Consider the following 8,641-nt stretch of genomic DNA (forward strand, 5'->3'; position numbering starts at 1 on the left):
AATTGGCATACTCCAAATGGGTCTCACTAAAGTCTTAAATAACGTTAAAAACATGGTACAATCGAAATGAGAGAAACTTCATTTTATAATTCCAACCAACTTATTTGCTCTTTTAATTATATCGTTAATATGTGGATCAAATGTGAGAGTGGGATCAAATATCACACCAACATCCTTCTCTGAAAACACTTCGATCAAAGAATTATTATGTCTTCTTCTTCCATTAAGGCCAAAGCTTCAGGCTGAAGATTGTATGGCCGATATGTTCTTCATCAGTGAAATATACATTTTTAGGATTATATTCTCCAATATTTTTTCTTCATATTCTGTTATTTAAGTGTAAGGGACATGGTCCTCTAAATAATAAAGGAGCATTTCTTGTTAACTGGTCAAATTTTGCAAAATTCAGAATTGAAATTACAGGTATTGGCACATATTTCCATAAAGTAGATATATATTGAAGCGCTTGAAAATAGTAACAATTTTATAAAAAGTTATGATCTAATTTTTCAAAAATGGTCATGAATACAAGCTCTGTGTCACTTCCATAATCATGAAATTTATAATATTAATATTTTTCAAAGAATCACCCAATGTCTGATACCCGCTTTATTACAGTTTTCCCCAAATGAGATCAAATGATCTGTTTTTCCAATGAAATCGAAGGATGCTTCCACCTGATGGTCATGTGACCTCTTGTTGCATTGCTTTGTAAGCTATTGACATGGATGCCTTTTTTACTATTATCTTATAGAATGGAGTCTCGGGTTATCCAATCAACGTACAGTACAAACACTGTTGAAAAATACATCAGTTATCATATATTTTAATAAAACTAATCAAATAAGCATTTCAGTGGTTTTATTTTGATTTGAAAATTTAAATTAAAGTATATTTTCCCCCTGATATCAACGATAGCCTTGGACCAATGACCCATAGTCACCTTAGGTACTTTCCTATCGCCTGAGGCAAATAGCCCACAGATCCTGCGCATCACTTACAATTTTAACACAGGTCGTTGAAAAAAAATGCATCGTGTCATCAGTTGTTCGATTCAATCCCTTCATCAGTGTTTCAAAATGTCGTGACAAATTCTCAAAAATTACGGGACTGACCTATTTATCTGTTTGGTATGTGCTGAAGGTAACTATGGAATTAAGGAATATTTGCTAGGCCTTTTCGTTGACAGGGAATAAATATGCAAGGGACAGAACAGGCTAAAAATAGCAGGAAATTTTCTGATTGGTTAATTAATGCTTGGTAAAACTCGAACTATCAACTAGTTGTAAGATTAGATTAAAAGCTCATGATGTGGAAGTTGCAGTCAGGGGAAATTCACGAATTTGTAAAGTGATCCGCATAACAAAAAGCTACACAAGATTTTATGACAGCAAGCATATTAGATACTTTTGTCTGCGCTTCAACTGTTGGACTTGTTTTTTGGGGGGGTTTTTTCTAGTGTCATCATTTAATATTTCCCCATCACCTTTCTTTTTACTTATATTGAAATTACGTTAAAATACACACACAAAAAAAGGAAAAAAACAACTTAAAACACGAAAATAAAATCCCCAGCACTTACAGGCAGATGTTCCATTTTTTCATAGATGATTCTATAGAAAATTGGTTAAATCAACACAATTTGTCATTCTTTTTGTTGGTTCCCACCCCTTCCCTCCCCCTTAAAATGCATTGAATTTATGGTGTGTTTAATTAAACTTTTGTATATTCATTTTCAGGCAAAAGGATCTAGAGGCATTTTTAGACCACACAAGGCAAAAGTTTGTTGGTTTTGAAGTGAAGCATGATCACGATTCACTTGCTGGCTTACCACAGCCCATTCACGAGGGAGTCAAAGTACTAAAGCAGGTAAGATTCAGAACATGTTTATAGTGGGGGGGGGGGGGCGTTAGCTTAGTTGATAGAGCATCTGATTAATAGTGAAATATATTTGTCTCAATCCCACATTGCATCAGAGTTTTGCCTTTAAACTTTCATCCAAACAATAGTTAGCCTATTATAATATTTGATAAAGTTGAAAGTTTTCAGTGAAAGATTGGCATCTTTAGCAAAATCAAATCCGAACTGTATAGGTATAAAGGACTGTTTTCTTGATTTTCAGTTTGAGATTAACTTAAATTTAATTCTTTTTTAAAAATAATTTAATCCTTCAGCACCTCTATGTCTCATTGTCTGAAGTCCAAATTAAGAGAGAGGAGGAGATCACCAAGAACCCTTTGTCCAAGCCAGAGGATCAAGTGGAGGCAACTCCTGCCGAGTGTCTCTATCATGCTCTCTTGTCTAATCTCCCACAGTATATGGTAAATAAAGATTACATCTAATTATGTACATATTAGGATATATGAACTTTCTAGGGTTTTACTTTTACTGTGCTCTATTCACGTTACAATACTTCGTTTTTTTGTAACATATGGAATCAAACTTCCATTTCATAAAGTCCAAATAGCTTGTTAAGTGTCATTTTGCATAGTGTATGAACGTTCTTATAGTATCTATCACTGCTCAATGCCATTTTCATAGTTGAATCGAGTTGTTGTATTGTTGGTAAAGTACTGAACACAAGGACACAGAATAGAGAAGCCAGTGTTTGTAACCAAATTTACCCACAATCATTTATTATGCTCAATCTTGCTTAACCTTCTTACAAAGCAAGATACTAAACTGCTTAGCCACTGACCCAACAGATGATTTAAGATATTGTCAACAACCACTTGTCTAAACATCATCAGCGAAAACCAGGCACATTTTGCTGAAGCAACTTTTTCGATAGGTCAGATTTGGACATTCCTATGAAAGTTGAATTTTTCCATCAATGCATTCTGTATTAGTTTGTTTATATAGTTTTCTGAATATTTAGATAAACTAAAATACAAGTCTTTCAAATTAATATATATTTTCAACACCACCTAAAACTAATGAATGATTGAAAGATTTTAGTTTTTCTGGGTTCCAGGTTTTCCTGCCTACTATTTCAAAAATGTAGTTTTATGAGAAATGAAATAGGACAGAACCTTATCTAAAATTGTCAAAGAACAAAAATAAACTTAAGCTTAAGTTTTGTTTGATTTTTTCTGCCCACCACTTATTTGACAATATTATATTTTTGAAATTTCTACTCTCAATTGATCAGAAATATAATACATCCCCCATATTGACTATAAGCTTTATACTGTGTAAGGTTATAAGACTTGTTTGGAGAATAAAACTATTTATTGAATAGCACTGCCCAAAAAGTCCAGATGAGATTTACTTGTTCATCGTAGGACTATTTTACATGTTTTTGTTGGTTGTTGTGTCATGCAGTCAAGCAAGGGGGTCGCTTTGGTATTTTTGTTGTAAGTTTAGAATAAAAAAGTTACATTTTTAAGACTTACTCTACCTGCAACTGTCTTTGGCGCTGTTTTTCAGAGAAGTGAGTTTTTGAGAAAGTGATGGTTATTGTTAACAGTAGATCACCAATGTAAAATATGCCCATCAGTGAAATTATTGGATTGGTATCTCTTATGGGATTATATTTAATTCTTATCTCGTTCTACCAGATCGCCTTACTTAAACTTTTATTGGCTGCTGCCCCAACCTCCAAAGCCAAGACAGAATCCATTAACATCCTGTCTGATGTTTTGCCTGATGAAATGCCGTAAGTATTTTTGTTGATTTACATAGCTGTGTCAAGCCCTTCATAAGCTTGTGTTTTTTCAAACTGAAGTTTTTCAGCTCAACATTTCTCTGTAAATATATGCATTCACAGAGCTACTAATTAAAATAAATGCCATTACCTGAAGCTGGGTTTTTTGGGTTTTTTTTAGCTTTATATAGCGCTAAATGTGCTCAAAGCGCTCTACAAGGGGTCCCTGGTCAACAGCAACATTTAACATGTAGGACGGTACATGCCGCCTGTTAGGCGATATTACAATTTTTCGGACTATGACAACGCTGTTAGCGGCCAGGTACACATTTTACACCTGAGTACGGTGAGAGAATGTGAATAAAGGGTTGTAAACTGTTGAACAAAAGGGCAAAATGGGTAATAAGGAATGATTCAGGTTCAAACCTGTCTTTAGCTGACCACCAAAACCTACAAACGGTAATATGTGTTCTAGTGGTAAGACACTCGCTTTTGGATTGGAAGGTCCTGGGTTAGAGCCTTGCTCAGCGCATAGTTTAGTCCTTGGAAAAGGCTCTTTACTCACATTCTTTCACCATACTCAGGTGTAAAATGAGTACCTGGCCGTTAACAGCATTGTCTCTGTCCGAGATATCGCCTAACAGACATCATGTCTCGTTCTACAAGTTTCGTGTTGCTGTTGGTCAGGGACCCTTTGTAAAGCATTTTGAGCAATTTAGTTGATATTGCGCTATATAAAAGCTTAAGTTTTTTGGGGGTTTTTTTTAATACAATTGTTCTTCCAGACTTTACCTAATGTATTTTAACTTTTTATATTGTTGTTTCTTGTTGGGTCAAGGGTGTTTTGATTTTCTTTATATTTCGTTCTTTTTAAAATGTGATATAATCATTTTTTTCTCAATGTTTATAGTGACAGGCACTCAAGGGTTGTTAATAAGCAAATTAAAAGACCCATATCTAAATTCAGATAATAAGGCAATGAACGATAGCCCACTTCGCCAAATAGTGTCATAAAAAAGACAAGCATTGCATTGACTTATTGTCAAGCATTGCATATTTTTGCCTGAACCTTTCATTTTAGAGTCTAGAAAGCTCCCTGCATGTATTGTATTGATGATAGAGTTTTTAAAATACTTCAGATGAACAAGATATTTATTGTTATGATGCAAGGTTTTACAATTGATTGTCTTCAACACTGTCAATGAAAGAAGCAGACCTTTTGGGCCACAAGGGTCATGGAGTATATCCGCTGTTTAAGTAGTGTTAACTGGACATTTACAATTACTTGTTATCAGTTGGATACAATGTTCATTTATTGCCAAGTACTTTCACTCAGATCTAACAGACCCAGCCACCAATTAATTGCTAGGATGACATAGGGATCAGATCAAGTTACTCTATAAAATGAATGAGCTGCAAGAGAAATGAAATCGGGGACCTTTTGCTCTGACAACTGTTACTGTACTGTCCATGGAGTAGGAGTATAATATATATCTAGTTTCTGTAGTGTGAAATAGATAGTTGTAATATTCTATTGCTCTCTGTCAGATATAATAGATAGTGACCCAATTACTGCAGAGGGGATAGAGAGGACAAGAAAAAATCTGACTCAATCAGTTCATTTTTTAGTCTAGTGCCCTATCTATTGAGCCATTGAGACCCTCACATTACTGGCATTTTAACAGCATACATTCATTTTCAGTAAACTTTTTTGCTTCTTCTCTTTTTCCAACAGTAACACAGTCCTTCAGTCTCTCAAGCTGGGCATTGACGTGAATAGACACAAAGAGATTATCGTGAAAGCCATCTCAGGCCTCCTCTTACTGATGCTGAAACATTTCAAACTCAACCATGTCTACCAGTTTGAATTTACCAGCCAGCACCTCGTCTTTGCCAACTGTATTCCTCTAGTACTCAAGTTTTTTAATCAGGACATCGTTGCCTATGTCAATGCCAAGAATAGGTTGGTATTTCGGAATATTTGTTGCTCCTTTCGTGATCGAAATATATAGTTTAATGGGGAAGAAATAGAGTATCGGATTTTTTTAACCTCTGGGTACAAAATACAAAGTTAGTATTCATTCAAAGCTACACTGTGGTATAGAATGACAATGTCAGCAGAGTCTGCAAAGTTTTTAAAAATTTGAAAATAAATGAAAAAGATCTGAATTCTTCCATAAGATTTACATGAAAACTGACAACACACATGTATGAGTGTAATTTGTAGTTTGTCATTTGTTGCCTTTTTCTTCAATTATTTTCATTTTAACTTAGCATCATAGAAATCAAAGAACAATCTGTCGAGACTAATTATTTCAGTTTTATTTTATTGCATACGAAATTAATTCATTGTTGTACGTTTGTTTGTTTGTTTTTTGGTCTTTTTTCCTGTGTACCATCATAATGACTTTTGCTTTTTTTTCTAACTTTCAGTATTCCAGCATTGGATTTTCCCGAAAGTGTTTTAGGAGACTCTGCTGAACTGACAGCTGAGAATATTGTAAGTATGTTGGAAGGTGGAGCAACCACTGTTTGATGAAATTGTCATGCAAAAATGTGACCCATTGTTTTAACTAGTATCTCATCATCATCATAATCATCATCATCATCCTCATCACAACCATCTGTACTATATCATCATTATCATCGCCTTTACCACCAGCACATCATCAATGTTCACTACCACTACAACCCAACCGTCATCATCGTCGCTTTTTAATTTGGCATCTGTTCTGAATATTGTCATAATGATTACAGTGAAAACAGTGGGGTTTTTTGTTGTTGTGATGAATCTTAAGTTTCTAAATAGGAAAACTGCACAAACTATCAAGGAATAATATTGGCTTATAGATATTCTTATACTGATGAACCCAAAGCATGTCTAGTATGCCTTATTTTATATCATATTTTCAAAGATTCCTCCCCCCCCCCCCTGGAACACATGCCATCGGACCTCCCTTTAAAGATGGTTTGCTTCATGGGTTCTTTTTTATTTCCCCCTGAAACCATGATAGTCCATTCTCACTTATGTCTATTGTGGAGAAATGATATAGTTTATCGAAGAACAAAAAAAAAAAAAAAAAAAAAAAAAATTTTAAAAAACCCTAAAAATTCCATACTTATAATCATTTCAAAGTTAAACTTGCTCTTCATCATTGAGTTCAGCCCAGCATAAAACGAGATTGAGGTGGTGGGTCACATATCTATTCTGTTTTCATCACGGTTTGAGAGTTTATTTTTCAAATGTTGGTTAACATGTTATCTCATAACCTATAATACCAGATGAGTCGTAGCTTAATCATAATAATAATAATGATAATAATAATATAATATATTTATACAGCGCCAATCCCTCATTGCCTCAGCTCTAGGCGCACATTGACAAAAGGTGAAATCATACATGTTACATATAACAATGACACAAATCAGATATTATGGACTATTTTTGTACACACACAGAGTTTTATTCAGAACATTATTAGGACAAAGAAGAATTCATCAGGTGTGTTTTAAGGTACTTTTTTGCCTCAGACAAAAATACCTTACTTCTTACTTCTTACATCTAATGACACTTGAGGCTGCATGAGGAAATGAGGAAATGCCCCATCAGACAATGTTTTAGAGCCTTTTTTAGGCACATGAAGAAAGAATTGATTTCTAGATCTTAAGGGTGAGGAGGATCATAACGGCATAAAAGATCTGATAGATATGATGGTGTCGTTTGGTTAAAATATTTAAAACACAACTGTGATTTTATATATAGCACTCTGCTCGACGTGCATCCAGTGTAGTGTAGCTTGGAGTCTTAGATAGGGGTAAAAGGTCATTTCAAGTGTTTTAGGATTCTTTCCCCCTAATAATTTATGAAATATTTTCCTATTCTTGCTGTTGACCAGGAGGGTGGAGACAACAGTCCTTATTGCTGGAGAAACATCTTCTCTTGTATTAACCTTCTACGCATTCTGAACAAACTCACCAAATGGAAGCACTCGAGGACTATGGTAAGTTCATTAAGGATAACTGTTTCTTACTAGAAGCTTGGAGATGCTCCTCTAATCTTTTCCTGTATAGCAGTTTTTATATATTTATTTGCTGTCTGCTGATGACATTTGATAGAAAAGCACAGACTCAGGCCTCCTAGAAATAGAAAACTGCTAGCTCAAGAAGGATTTTGATTCTACCAAAACACCCACGTGTTTTGTCTTCAACTGAAGCTGTCAAACATTCAAGCTTACGAGAAGTCTGGTTTTTAAATCTGCTATGAGACTAAAAGTTATAAACTCTGAAAGTTGATCTTCTAATTCAATACATGTCAAAAATTAGACTAGTCCTTCTAGGTGAAAAAGAAGTTGGTAGATAAATAAATAGGATAAATAGAGTGTATGAAAAAAAAAATCAGTAAGATGAAAGGAAAATAAGAAAACACTGTAAAAGATAAATATATCAATTAGAAATCCTTAGACCCTTCCTGCTGTAAAAGCAAGTCTGTGGTGTAAACCAATGTAAAAGCAAGTCTGTGGTGTAAACTTATGTAAAAGCAAGTCTGTGGTGTAAACTTGTGTAAAAGCAAGTCTGTGGTGTAAACTTGTGTAAAAGCAAGTCTGTGGTGTAAACTTGTGTAAAAGCAAGTCTGTAGTGTAAACTTGTCATAATAATTTTCAAATCCATTCACATTATCAATTTTGATTTCTCTCTTGGTTTTGATGTGTTTTTGTCTATGATCATAGTGAAAGGGTCGTTGTATTTTATTGTAACTGCCCTGAATTGGCCATTGACTTCATGAACTTCAATGACCATGCATATCTTGTCTTGTAATACAGTCAAGCAATGAACAGCATGTTTATTGACTGTATGGGTGACAATGATCACAAAAATTCTGGCACCAGTATGTTAGTTATCCTCAAGTAAGACACTTCCCATCCATTACTCAGACCCGTCTCTTGTACCCATTTAATTGGTATACATTTTTGCAGACTTTGGCTAATATTGGCAAAA

The 8,641-nt window shown here is 34.5% G+C and overlaps 1 protein-coding gene across 7 annotated transcripts in view; it reads left to right on the forward strand.

Moving 5' to 3' along the window:
* LOC144974680 (striatin-interacting protein 1 homolog) overlaps window positions 1-8,641 on the forward strand; it is a 29,986-nt gene that overhangs the window by 18,836 nt on the left and 2,509 nt on the right. For all 7 annotated transcript variants that reach the window (XM_078917795.1, XM_078917796.1, XM_078917794.1 and 4 more), the window contains 6 exons: window positions 1,740-1,869; window positions 2,175-2,321; window positions 3,561-3,658; window positions 5,382-5,609; window positions 6,080-6,146; window positions 7,543-7,647. In XM_078917795.1, coding sequence (XP_078773921.1) covers window positions 1,740-1,869; window positions 2,175-2,321; window positions 3,561-3,658; window positions 5,382-5,609; window positions 6,080-6,146; window positions 7,543-7,647 — 775 coding nt within the window. The remainder of the gene's footprint in view (window positions 1-1,739; window positions 1,870-2,174; window positions 2,322-3,560; window positions 3,659-5,381; window positions 5,610-6,079; window positions 6,147-7,542; window positions 7,648-8,641) is intronic.

Source organism: Berghia stephanieae, chromosome 6, assembly GCF_034508935.2.
Source record: "Berghia stephanieae isolate SIO BIC M18660-M18661 chromosome 6, UCSD_Bste_1.3, whole genome shotgun sequence".
Lineage (NCBI taxonomy): Eukaryota > Metazoa > Mollusca > Gastropoda > Nudibranchia > Aeolidiidae > Berghia > Berghia stephanieae.